Genomic DNA, 14651 nt, shown 5'->3' with positions numbered 1-14651 from the left:
CATGTACTCCATAACGCGTTAAAAATAACGCATTTAATCACACTTTCAATTCCAAGCAAGCGGGAACTTTTGTCAATGCATCATTTCCTGGTACATCCATTACACTGATGCACACATCACAGCTACAAAAATGTTAGAGTCGGAATAAAGCGCGTTCCTACGACTGATCATTTCGACTTTCCGAGCGAAGCCTTGATAAAAGCATGGTTTTGTGCACAATGAAAAGCAAGCAAAATTAGATGCATTACAGAAAGCGGACTTTGTGGCTCTTACTGGGGATCATTGGACTTCCGTGACCGTTAGTAATTCTAATTACATCTAATTACAAAATGTTCAATGATCACACTGTTTTAGCCTAATGTACAAAATAATTTTGGCTAAGGTTACTCAGAGTTTAAAGATTAAGTTGGTCAAATTACCTTTTATGTTTCTGACTTATTTTTTAAGAAGAAAAACTGCACTTTATGTTGAAATTTTGGTTATTATTATTTAAAGACAATACTATTCTGAAAATCTACTTAAAGTACTTAAACTACCACTTTATTTTTAAGTCTGCCCAATTTTAACCAGGGATGATATTTTTGTTTCTGTTTTGAATTCAAATGCAGTTTAAAGGCTTTTTTTTTTTTCAGAAATTAAAACAGCTTCAGTTTACAATATTCATGTCCATGTCTATTATTTGATTCTGTAAGCCCACTAAAACACTTTTAAATTAAAAAAAACATTTGCGATTTGGGGCAAATTTACGTGTGATTACATACGATTAATCAAGATTAATTCTTACACAGCCTCTAATTAATTGGATTAATTTTTTAATCGAGTCCCACCTAATATATATATATATGTGGATATATATATGTAGATTTGTATATATAAATGTGTATATACAGTATATATGTAGATATGTATATGTGTATATACAGTATGTGTATATATGTATATATATATAACTGTATATATATGTGTATAGATGTGTATATATATATATATATTTATATATATATGCCAGCAACACTCATGACAATGACAAAACAATTACATTGTCAATCATGTTACGTTATTATTAAAATGTTTCCTTTTCTTTTTACTTCTCCGCTGCCAATCGCAGGTATTTTGCTATATATATATATACAGATATATATACAGTGGTGTGAAAAACTATTTGCCCCCTTCCTGATTTCTTATTCTTTTGCATGTTTGTCACACAAAATGTTTCTGATCATCAAACACATTTAACCATTAGTCAAATATAACACAAGTAAATACAAAATGCAGTTTTTAAATGATGGTTTTTATTATTTAGGGAGAAAAAAATCCAAACCTACATGGCCCTGTGTGAAAAGTAATTGCCCCCTGAACCTAATAACTGGTTGGGCCACTCTTAGCAACAATAACTGCAATCAAGCGTTTGCGATAACTTGCAATGAGTCTTTTACAGCACTCTGGAGGAATTTTGGCCCACTCATCTTTGCAGAATTGTTGTAATTCAGCTTTATTTGAGGGTTTTCTAGCATGAACCGCCTTTTAAGGTCATGCCATAGCATCTCAATTGGATTCAGGTCAGGACTTTGACTAGGCCACTCCAAAGTCTTCATTTTGTTTTTCTTCAGCCATTCAGAGGTGGATTTGCTGGTGTGTTTTGGGTCATTGTCCTGTTGCAGCACCCAAGATCGCTTCAGCTTGAGTTGACGAACAGATGGCTGGACATTCTCCTTCAGGATTTTTTGGTAGACAGTAGAATTCATGGTTCCATCTATCACAGCAAGCCTTCCAGGTCCTGAAGCAGCAAAACAACCCCAGACCATCACACTACCACCACCATATTTTACCGTTGGTATGATGTTCTTTTTCTGAAATGCTGTGTTCCTTTTACGCCAGATGTAACGGGACATTTGCCTTCCAAAAAGTTCAACTTTTGTCTCATCAGTCCACAAGGTATTTTCCCAAAAGTCTTGGCAATCATTGAGATGTTTCTTAGCAAAATTGATACGAGCCCTAATGTTCTTTTTGCTTAACAGTGGTTTCGCCTTGGAAATCTGCCATGCAGGCCGTTTTTGCCCAGTCTCTTTCTTATGGTGGAGTCGTGAACACTGACCTTAATTGAGGCAAGTGAGGCCTGCAGTTCTTTAGATGTTGTCCTGGGGTCTTTTGTGACCTCTCGGATGAGTCGTCTCTCGCTCTTGGGGTAATTTTGGTCGGCCGCCACTCCTGGGAAGGTTCACCACTGTTCCATGTTTTGCCATTTGTGGATAATGGCTCTCACTGTGGTTCGCTGGAGTCCCAAAGCTTTAGAAATGGCTTTATAACCTTTATCAGGCTGATAGATCTCAATTACTTCTGTTCTCATTTGTTCCTGAATTTCTTTGGATCTTGGCATGATGTCTAGCTTTTGAGGTGCTTTTGGTCTACTTCTCTGTGTCAGGCAGCTCCTATGTAAGTGATTTCTTGATTGAAACAGGTGTGGCAGTAATCAGGCCTGGGGGTGGCTACGGAAATTGAACTCAGGTGTGATACACCACAGTTAGGTAATTTTTGAACAAGGGGGCAATTACTTTTCACACAGGGCCATGTAGGTTTGGATTTTTTTTTCTCCCTAAATAATAAAACCATCATTTAAAACTGCATTTTGTGTTTACTTGTGTTATATTTGACTAATGGTTAAATGTGTTTGATGATCAGAAACATTTTGTGTGACAAACATGCAAAAGAATAAGAAATCAGGAAGGGGGCAAATAGTTTTTCACACCACTGTATATATATATACAGATATATATATATATATATATACAGATATATATAAATATATATATACAGATATATATAAATAGATAGATATGACAACAACACTCAATATCAATGACAAAACAATTACATTAACAATCATCTTACGTTATTTTTAAAATGTTTGCTTTTCATTTTCATAACTTCTTTAACACACTACTTCTCCATGTAAGCCTGGTATTTTCTAGTATATATATATATATATATATACATACATATATATACACACACATATATATATATATACATACATATATATACACATATATATATATATATATATACATACATATACACATATATACATACACATACATACATATATATATATATATATATATATACACACATACATATATATATATAATATATATATATATATATATATATATACACATATATATACATACATATATACATATATATACATACATACATATATATACATATACATATATATATACACATATATACTCCGCCTCCCATCGGTTTTTAAAGGCTCTATGTTCAGAATCACCTTTTCTCTTCGGCATCGTGTGGGCTAGCTTCGCAATAACTTGCAGCATCATAAGCTAGACTTGATTAACACGGTAAGTGAATCGCTGCATTATGGGATCTGTAGTTTATCGTGATACCAGCGCTTCATATCCCCGGGCCATTAATAACAATAATATATAAAATGATCTCGCGGGCCGGATATAATTACACGCTGGGCCGGATGTGGCCTGCGGGCCTTGAGTTTGACACATATGGACTAAACAGAACTTGAAAATATATTTTTTTTCGAATGTGATCGCGCAATTCAGATCGAGTTGACGCGCACTACAGTACATCGAGCCCGAGTGCTATTGTGGCCTGTGTGCCTCAATAAGTTACCCTCCCCTCGGTCTTACTTTTTTACCGTTCATCAAATGAATAAACTGAGTATGGCTGTACCAAAACAATCATTGATCGCGAATAAAGTATCCATTATTCATAAAGCTTCAATTGGTGATCTGTCTTTCTGCGTCAACCACATATTTTTTCATAGATCTCAAACCAAGGGGGATGCGAGGCTAAAATGAATCGGGAAGCACGCGTACATACTCAGTGCATCCCCTCTCGGGAATCGAACCTCGGACACCGGCACTAGAGGCGAAGCCTCTACTATTGCGCCACGGCGTGTGGTTTGTGTATTTGAGCGTAGCAGTGTAAATTGGTTTTTGTTCAGCACTCTTTTGGAACTGTTGCTTTTTGTCTGCGCAATGCATCAGTTCACGTGAGCCGTTGAATATGGTTTTATATGTCACTCGCTGGGCGGCACGGTGGCGTAGTGGTAGCGCTGCTGCCTCGCAGTTAGGAGACCTGGGTTCGCTTCCCGGGTCTTCCCTGCGTGGAGTTTGCATGTTCTCCCCATGTCTGCGTGGGTTTCCTCCGGGAGCTCCGGTTTCCTCCCACAGTCCAAAGACATGCAGGTTAGGTGGATTGGCGATTCTAAATTGGCCCTAGTGTGTGCTTGGTGTGTTTGTGTGTGTCCTGCGGTGGGTTGGCACCCTGCCTTGTGCCCTGTGTTGGCTGGGATTGGCTCCAGCGGACCCCCGAGACCCTGTATTCGGATTCAGCGGGTTAGAAAATGGATGGATGTCACTCGCTCGCTTCGAATTGTTTCACTGAATTCTTAATGATATAATATATGTTTTCTTCAGCGGTTTTTGGAGCTCTTCCTGGTTTTCTACGTACTGCACGATTACGTGGGAGGCGTGATGATGTCACACGAAACTCCACCCCCCCATGGCTTTTGAGCTCAACTCCATTACAGTATATGCAGAAAAATAGCTTCCAGTTATGACCATTACGCGTAGAATTTCGAAATGAAACCTGCCCAACCTTTGTAAGGAAGCTGTAAGGAATGAGCCTGCCAAATTTCAGCCTTCTACCTACACGGGAAGTTGGAGAATTAGTGATGAGTCAGTGAGTCAGTCAGTCAGTGAGGGCTTTGCCTTTTATTAGTATAGATAAAGAAGTTCAGTTTGGTTCAATTAGTCCATTGTGGTGGTTGGCACGAAGCAGCACATTGTGACTCACAATGCAGAAGCTTTGAAGGTTCAAAGCCAAAGCTTAGTAGAACAGTGTGTGTGGTGAAAACCGATAGCGTGGTAGCAGTTGAAAGTTGAATAGTCATAAGATGCATAGGTCGTAAGTCAACGACCACCTGTATGGACATCTACCTTTGCTGTTTTTGTCAAATGTGAGAAATACGTATGTTACAAAAGCAGTACCTTACCTTTAACTGAAACTCTGCATGACAAATTTAACATTTTACGGATGATGCAAGTTATCACTACCAACTACTGAAAGGCAGTTTTCAAGTGTAAACTACTCAGTGGCTGCGCAGTCTATAGCCTGCTATTCTCAACATGTGTGGTAGACAGCTTCACTCAGGCTTTGTTAAAGCTTAACTATTTCAGACATTATTTCTCTAGCAATATATAACTACTATATTGATAGTAAGACTGTCTAAAGCTGTCAAATTATTCAAAAATATGGTCCGACTTTCTTCTGACAGCTCAAAATTTTCATCTGTCATCAACAGTACCGAGTCGGTTTTTATTTATTTATTTATTTTTTCCTTTGGACCAGAGCATGTTATCCATCCAATACCAGAAACTTACGCCACATGTTACAACGATGGCCTCCAAATTTTGCAACACTGATCAGGTTTAGCCAGGTTTAAAAAAATATATGAACTATTTCAAAATAAAAAGAGAGGAGTATTAAATACACATTAGTATATAGAATTTAATTTGCATATTATGACTAAATAAATATTTCAGACACAGTAATTACAAGGCATAACCTGAAACCTCTGTTTTTGAATGCTTATGAAGAAAAAAAAAAAAAAACACCTGATCTAAATTTAAACAGGTATGTCAGAGGACTGGGGCTTTGTAAAGTGTGGTCCAGCCTCACTTTCGGGGGGCGAGAAAGAGAGCAAGCTATCTCTAATCTGTCCTTTTAATCCTTATAATTAAAATTACCAACATAACAATAGGCTTTATGGCAAAATTTTCACTCGTGGGAAAATTCGAAATTAAGGTCAAAGCTGTCTCACTTTCAGTGAAGACTACAAAATGATATCAAAAAAGTATTAAAAATATTAAAATATTATTTTTACAGGAGACCCACTTATTAAGAAAGGATCAGTTCCCGCTACAAAAAGACTGGACAGGCTAAATATTCCATTCCAGCTTTACAAAGAAAAGTAGAGGTGTAGGAATTCTTATACATAGAACACTCTCATTTGTAGTATCAGATGTAGTATCTGATCCTGAAGGGAGATATGTGATTGTCATGGGCAATTTATTTAACTGTAAAATGATTCTGATAAATGTTTAGGCACCCAATGTGGATGATAGGGACATCATCCAAAATGTATTTGCATCCACTATCAATGTGTACACTCATAAAATGATAATGGCTGGAGACTTGTGTTTCAAATCCAGACCTAGATAGGTCTCCTGTCACAGGGGTGATGACATCTAACACTGCAAAGAAAATTACACAGTTTGTAACTGACCACCACTTATCAGACCCTTTTAGAGATTTCTAAACGCAAACTCAAGAACATATTCCTTCTACTCACCAGTGCATCATTGCTGCTCAAGAATTGATTATTTTTTCGTAGATAACAATTTCTTGCTTACGATTAAATCTTGCAAGTACAACGCTATTTTTATTTCCAACCATGCCCCTCTGATCTTGGAGCTAAAATCATTATGCCGCACATACTCATCTTGCAGATGGCATCTTAACCCAAGTTTATTAGCAGAGGAGAACTGTACGGAATTTATATCCGAACAACTCAGTTTTTTTCTAGAGATAAATATATCCTTAGAGGGTTCTGCAGGAATACTCTGGGAAACCCTGAAGGCCTTCTTAAGAAGACAGATTATCTCGTATCTTTCCCAAAGAAATAAATTGGAAACCAAGAAGGTATCAGAGGTAACCTGTGAAAATACTAGAATACATCAAGAACATGCCAGGTGTCCAAGTGAGGCTCTTTACAAGAAAAGGCTGGCTCTGCATTCAGAGCTCAACTTTTTAACAACTAAAGAAACTAAAACTTAAATCAAGACATCATTACTATGAACATGGAGAGAAAGCTAAAAAGCTCTTAAGCGCAACAAATCCACAAGCAAGAAGTTCGCAATGCATTCCCAGCAATCACCAACACAAATGAAGACAAAATCATTGACCATAAAAATATAATGCACACATTTAGAGAGTACTACAAGTCCTTATATTCTACTGTGTTTAAAGAGGACAAGACTCAATCTAATACATTTCTTCTGGATGCATTACAGATACCACAAATAGATAATCTCAGTGCAGAGGAATTGGATAAAGCCTTTGGGACTATCAGAATTACAAGATGCTATAAAGTCACTTCAGAATGGGAAAGCAGCAGGCCCTGATGGCCACCCTGTTGAATTTTATAAGTAATTCTCCACTCAGCTAGCTCCCTTTTTATTAGCAACATTCACAGAACTTAGACAATAAAATTCTACATCAAACTTTTCACCAAGCATTAATCACTGTTGTTCCTAAACAAAATAGTAACTATTACAATGTGCATCATACAGATCAATGTCACTTCTGAATAATGATGTTAAGATACTCTCCAAAGTCCTAGTTAGAAAGATGGAGAAAGTATTGCCTTCGGTAATATCACAAGATCAAACTGGATTTATTAAAAGCCGACACTTAGCTTCCAATCTTTGATGCCTGCTTAATGTAATATATTCACCTGTAAAGTCAAACACCCCAGAAATATTATTATCGATGGATGCAGAAAAAGCATTTGATATGATTGAATGGAACTACCTTTTCACTACATTGGAGAAATTTGGGTTTGGCCCGAACATTTGTGCATGCATCAAATTACAGTATACCAATCCAGAAGGTTCCGTTTTATTAACATTAGTTCAGACTACTTTAAACTAGAACGTGGTACCAGACAAGAATGCCCTTTATCACCACTACTTTTCACAATCGCCATTGAGCCACTGGCAGTTCAGTGTGGAAATGCTTATGAGATGAAGGGGATTATCAGAGAAGGACTTGAACAGAAATTTTTTCTATATGCAGATGATATGGTACTGTATATATCAGACCCACAAAATACTGTATCTGCAGTCCTGACAGAATTTCAAAAGATTTCTTGTCTAAGAATTAATTTGAATAAAAGTGTGCTCTTTCCAGTGAATTCTCTAGCAAACAATATTAGATTGGACACCTTCCCTTTTATCATTGCAGATCAGTTTAAATACATAGGAGTAAACATCACAAGTAGACATAAAACTCTCTATCAACAAAATTTCGCCGTCTGTATGGAAAAAATTAAGCAAGACTTGCATAGATGGTCAACCTTTTACCTCACTTTAGCTGGAAGAATTAACATTGTTAATATGAATACCCTTCCTAAGCTTCTCTTTTTATTTCAAAACATTCCAACATCTGTTATATGTATTTCTCTTCTGGTTCGTCCTGCTTCCTCTTCAAACCCGGTCCCACCCACATGCAGCCCACATGGCATTTTTCGATCCTATTCATTCGGTTTCAAACCCTTCCCCATGCTGCTTTTCTCGAGTCCTATTCCTCCTTCGGAGTACCGCATTCCCCGTCCTCTCTCATGACCCCATTGATGTCACGTCACCGCCCAATATCCAGCCTGACCGCGTGACCTTTCACTTCAGCCATGTCTGCACCTGTGAGTCTTTTCTGTAGCCTGCTACAGAAAGGTACTCTCTTGACCATTGGTATTGGTTTCGCTCCTTGCTATTTTCGTTATACTGCGACGGTTGTTTCCTAAGCCTTTGTTATAAAATGAATAACAGTATCTTCTCTTTCAACGGGTTTTTGCACAACGTCATCTGTATTCCGGAATCCGGCAACTGCCTGTTCCTATCAGTGGGTTATTTCTTGACACAAACGGTTGACGAAGGCAATGCACCATTTTCCGCTCCTATTCTTACACTACTGTATGCTACAGCAGGCATCGGCTATCTAGTACATCAATAAATCGTTTAAGAAATTAGATACAACCATAACCTTGTTTATTTGGAATTCAAAATATCTATGCATCCAAAGTGCGAACCTACAAAGACCTAAGACAGAAGGTGGCATGGCTCTACCTTTCTCTTTTATTACTGGGCAGCAAACATACAAACTATAAAAACCTGGACATGGACACAAACAGATGAACATGCACAAGCTTGGTCTGCAATAGAAATCAAATCTTGCAATACTTCTTTATATTCCTTGCTATGTGCCCCAATAAATGCAAGTTATCACCGATATACTAACAACCCAATTGTGTGTCACTCAAGCAGAATATGGAACCAATGCATTAAGTATTTTAAGATAGAAAAGCTTTTATCTGTGGCGCCTCTGCAAGAGAACCACCTTTTTCCACCCGCGCAAACATATGCAGTTTTTAATATCTGGGAAACATTTGGGATTAAATCACTTGGAGATCTGTACATATACAACTTCTTTGCATTCTATGAACAATTACATTCGAAATTTAACTTTCCAGCAACACATTTCTTTCACTACCTTCAAATTAGAAACTTTGTTAAACAGAACCTGCCCAATTTTCCTCACCTCCCATCTCCCTCTATGCAGGAAAAAATACTGCTCAGTCTTGAGGACTCAGACAGCAATTCTACAATATATAAAACCATTTTACAGTCATTTCCTTTCAAAGATCCAAGAGGACAGTGGAAAAAGGATCTCTCACTCAATATCTCAGAAAAGGAGTGGAAGGTAGCAATGCAGAGAATTCACTCGAGCTCCATATGTGCAAAGCATACAAATATTCAACTCAAAATTATATATCGTGCACATCTGTCTCGTTTAAAATTGTCCAAAATGTTTCCAGGGCAAGACTCAACCTGTGAATGCTGCAATCAAGTTCCAGCCTCACTGGGTCACATGTTTTGGGCCTGCACCAAATTAACATCATTCTGGACCAAACTTTTAAAATGCCTTTCAGACAGCTTTTGTGTCACAATCCCTGCTAATCCACTAACAGCTGTGTTTGGTTTACTTCCAGAGGAATTAATGTGGAGAAAGACAAACAAACTGTAATTGCCTTTACTGCACTATTGGCATGTAGTCTTATCTGGCTAAACTGGAAGAATCCTAACTCTCTTCTTTTAAGTCAATGTGTAAATGATGTTATATAATATCTGAAATTGGAAAAAAATCTAATTGTCACTCAGAGGATCTGTGCAGAACTTTTTCAAAACCTGGCAGGATCTAATCAATAACATTTTAGAATAAGCTTTTAAAGCACTGAGGAAGCAGATTCTCTCCCCATTTCTGTTTCTTCTCCATTTATCTTTATTCACTTATTAATTCATCTATTTATTTATTTTACTAGCTTTAAGTTTTACTCTGCTGGCCATGCTCTCTTTCTCAGGCGTGGGGGTCGATTTTTTTTCAATCCTATTATTGTAAAAACTGATCTCTATGAATGGAATGTTGTGTGATTACAATAAAATCAATAGAATCAAAAAAAAAAAAAAATTAAGCAGGCAAATTTTTAAACCATAATAACAGGAATTCTGCCTTACAACCTTTTTCATCATTATATCTTGGTGCACCCTGCCGTTGACGATTAGTAGCATTAACAATCTCATCCTTTCGCCTGGCTTGAGTTAAGTGGATTGCTTCCAAATGATGATCAAGGGCAGTAATTATATTTGTATGTACAGGAGCACTGCGTAGACGTTCCATTTTCCCAACTAAAGTCACAATCTGCAATACATAGAAAAAATACCAAGTAATTTTGTGATATAAAGGAAACATTTCCTCTGCTTAATATTCAACATAATATATGAGAGATTTTGAAAGTGCTCAACCAAAACAAAACATTGCTTTTGTATACAGAATAGCAAAGAAAAAAAATAAGAACATTTTGATGGAGGCAAAATAAAAGTCAATATGTATGTAAAAACAACACCATAACCGACTTACTCTAGCTTGCTCACGTAGCTGGTCCACAATTAAACGGTCAACTCTAGAAGGACTGACTGGGAGACGAGGAATGGGAGTGTTATTAGAACTTGAAACTCGCTTTCCAAGAAAATTTCTTGCAAGACTGGCTTCAGTCTGTGAGCAGGAGACAGTAAACAAAAAAAAAGACTTAAGTAATTATTGAAGTAGTATATAGTATGTTATGGAATTTGCTTAATAATGACAGTGAAAAATTCAAATTAAATCTTCCCTGACAAGACCTTTAGTTTTCTTGTATATAAACACACTACAGGCACAATATTCAATTTAAAGAAACTTGCATGCAACTCACAATGGAGGACACTCAATTTCTTTATGCATTATATGTCAAGTAATGTAAGATGGAAACAAACTGTGTGACACAGCATTTTGGCCGAGGTAACAAAATATGTTTTGCAGACACTAAAAATGCTTGTCAAAGTGAGGACTTTATCATTTTCCTTTTATTACTAATGTACTTCTAATTAGGATGGTTATTTTCCACTTTCATGAATGAGAATTCGTCATCATAAAACAACTGTTAGGGATCTCAGATTTAAGCAGAAAACCGAAGCTGTATTAACTTTAAGGGCAATTGAGAAGTTTTCAGAAATCTGCTCCGAGTACAACTGTAGATCAAAAAGTGAAGTAGAAAAAAAAGAAAAACTGTCTCAAGCTACATTTTGAAGGGATACGGCTGTAAGTTTTCAAATAAATATAAAGTAACCATTCTAAAGTATGAAACAGGCTAATTGTGTAAGTGAGATGCAAAGACACATTTTTAAATATTGCAGCATTATATAGTGTAAAACAATTCCAAAATTAGTGTATGGTATAAAAACACCATTCTTTTAAAATATGTCAGCTTTTGTCTTCAAATAAGACTTTTTAAAATGTATTTGTATTATAGCCTAATCAAAACAAAAGGCATTATCATTATAGACATGGTTAAAAGAAAAATAAAATTTTAGCACAACAAATACATACAAAATTATTGTGTTCACAAAAATTACTTACAGTGCATCCGGAAAATATTTACAGCGCATCACTTTTTCCACATTTTGTATGTTACAGCCTTATTCCAAAAAGGATTAAATTCATTTTTTCCTCAGAATTCTACACACAACATCCTATAATGACAACGTGAAAAAAGTTTACTTGAGATTTTTGCAAATTTATTAAAAAATAAAAAAACTGAGAAAGCACATGTACATAAGTATTCACAGCCTTTGCCATGAAGCTCAAAATTGAGCTGAGGTGCATCCTGTTTCCCCTGATCATCCTTGAGATGTTTCTGCAGCTTAATTGGAGTCCACCTGTGGTAAATTCAGTTGATTGGACATGATTTGGAAAGGCACACACCTGTCTATATAAGGTCCCACAGTTGACAGTTCATGTCAGAGCACAAACCAAGCATGAAGTCAAAGGAATTGTCTGTAGACCTCTGAGACAGGATTGTCTTGAGGCACAAATCTGGGGAAGGTTACAGAATAATTTCTGCTGCTTTGAAGGTCCCAATGAGCACAGTGGCCTCCATCATCCGTAAGTGGAAGAAATTCGAATTCGAAACCACCAGGACTCTTCCTAGAGCTGGCCGGCCATCTAAACTGAGCGATGAGGGAGAAGGATCTTAGTCAGGGAGGTGACCAAGAACCCGATGGTCACTCTGTCAGAGCTCCAGAGGTCCTCTGTGGAAAGAGGAGAACCTTCCAGAAGGACAACCATCTCTGCAGCAATCCACCAATCAGGCTTGTATGGTAGAGTGGCCAGACGGAAGCCACTCCTTAGTAAAAGGCACATGGCAGCCCACCTGGAATTTGCCAAAAGGCACCTGAAGGACTCTCAGACCATGAGAAACAAATTTCTCTGGTCGGATGAGACAAAGATTGAACTCTTTGGTGTGAATGCCAGACGTCACGTTTGGAGGAAACCAGGCACCGCTCATCACCAGGCCAATACCACCCCTACAGTGAAGCATGGTGGTGGCAGCAACATGCTGTGGGGATGTTTTTCAGCGGCAGGAACTGGGTGACTAGTCAGGATAAAGGGAAAAATGACTGCAGCAATGTACAGAGACATCCTGGATGAAAACCTGCTCCAGAGCGCTCTTGAGCTCAGACTGGGGAGACGGTTCATCTTTCAGCAGGACAACGACTCTAAGCACACAGCCAAGATATCAAAGGAGTGGCTTCAGGAGAACTCTGTGAATGTCCTTGAGTGGCCCAACCAGAGCCCATACTTGAATCCGATTGAACATCTCTGGAGAGATCTTAAAATGGCTGTGCACCGATGCTTCCCATCCAACCTGATGGAGCTTGAAAGGTGCTGCAAAGAGGAATGGGCGAAACTGGCCAAGGATAGGTGTGCCAAGCTTGTGGCATCATATTCAAAAAGACCTGAGGCTGTAATTGCTTGCAAAGGTGCATCAACAAAGTATTGAGCAAAGGCTGTGAATACTTATGTACATGTGATTTCTCAGTTTTTTTAATTTTAATAAATTTACAAAAACCTCAAGTAAACTTTTTTCACGTTGTCATTATGGGGTGTTGTGTGTAGAATTCTGAGGAAAAAAATGAATTTAATCCATTTTGGAATAACACTGTAACATAACAAAATGTGGAAAAAGTGATGCGCTGTGAATACCTTTCTGGATGCACTGTATAAATGCTTTGAAATCATTTCTGTTTTTTTTTTTGGTCCTGTGCATTCTGACTCACTGATACGAGAAACATCCCACATTTACAGCTAATTTACCATTTAATGTGTCTTGATATCTAGTAATACAAGACCTTAAGCTTTTTGTGATTCCACTCCTATATTTGGTCTTCTGGACCTGAAAAAGAAAACTCATTTGTACGACATTTTTGGACCATATTATGTGCAGGAAATTACACCCTTAAGATAAAAAGTAAACCAATGGGTGTCTCAAGCACAAACGATCAGGAGGGACTTGAAGTTGTGTATGCCACATAAACCGACCCCTTCGGTTCACCCTCTAATGGGTCACTCATCTGTTGCGGGAGAGGGACATCTAAGTGAGTGTTCCACTGGCAGCAGTGATATTTAGCAGTTTTAATATCTATCCAAGATATCCTGTATATACAGTAATCCCTCCTCGATCGCGGGGGTTGCGTTCCAGACCAGATAGGTGAAAATCCGCGAAGTAGAAACCATATGTTTGTATGGTTATTTTTATATATTTTAAGCCCTTATAAACTCTCCCACCCTGTTAACATTATTAGAGCCCTCTAGACATGAAATAACACCCTTTAGTCAAACGTTTAAACTGTGCTCCATGACAAGACAGAGATGACAGTTCTTTCTCACAATTAAAAGAAAGCAAACATATCTTATCTTCAAAGGAGCGGACGTCATAAAGGAGAGCCGTCAGGAGCAGAGAATGTCAGAGAGAGCGCTCGCAAAGAAAAGCAAACAATCAAAAAAATCAATACGTGATTTTAAGTATACAGAAGCACCGTGATAAAGCGGCATTTTGTAGAGGAGCGTCCGTGTCCTCTGTGCAAACAGCCCCTCTGCTCACACCCCCTCCGTCAGGCAGAGAGAGTGAGAAAGATAGAGAGAAGCAAACAAGCACGGCGCGGGAAGCATATCTTATAGCATTGAGGAGTTTTAGTTAATATGTAATACATGCTCTGATTGGGTAGCTTCTAAGCCAACCGCCAATAGCATCCCTTGTATGAAATCAACTGGGCAATCAAACTGAGGAAGCATGTAACCTAAATTAAAAGACCCATTGTCCACAGAAAGCGCAACCAGCTTAAAAATCTGTGATATATATTTAGATGTGCTTACATTTAAAATCCGCGATA

The 14651-nt window shown here is 37.7% G+C and overlaps 1 protein-coding gene across 4 annotated transcripts in view; it reads right to left on the bottom strand.

Moving 5' to 3' along the window:
* The window catches only part of LOC120529457 (meiosis-specific coiled-coil domain-containing protein MEIOC-like), a 150303-nt gene that overhangs the window by 30313 nt on the left and 105339 nt on the right, over window positions 1-14651 (bottom strand). For all 4 annotated transcript variants that reach the window (XM_039753269.1, XM_039753270.1, XM_039753268.1 and 1 more), the window contains 2 exons: window positions 10804-10938; window positions 10404-10584 (listed from right to left, as the gene is read on the bottom strand). In XM_039753269.1, coding sequence (XP_039609203.1) covers window positions 10404-10584; window positions 10804-10938 — 316 coding nt within the window. The remainder of the gene's footprint in view (window positions 1-10403; window positions 10585-10803; window positions 10939-14651) is intronic.

Source organism: Polypterus senegalus, chromosome 5 (assembly GCF_016835505.1).
Source record: "Polypterus senegalus isolate Bchr_013 chromosome 5, ASM1683550v1, whole genome shotgun sequence".
In the NCBI taxonomy this organism is placed as follows: Eukaryota; Metazoa; Chordata; class Cladistia; order Polypteriformes; family Polypteridae; genus Polypterus; species Polypterus senegalus.
The sequence above is the reverse complement of the archived record's forward strand: the minus strand, read 5'-3'. Positions and strand labels throughout refer to the sequence as shown.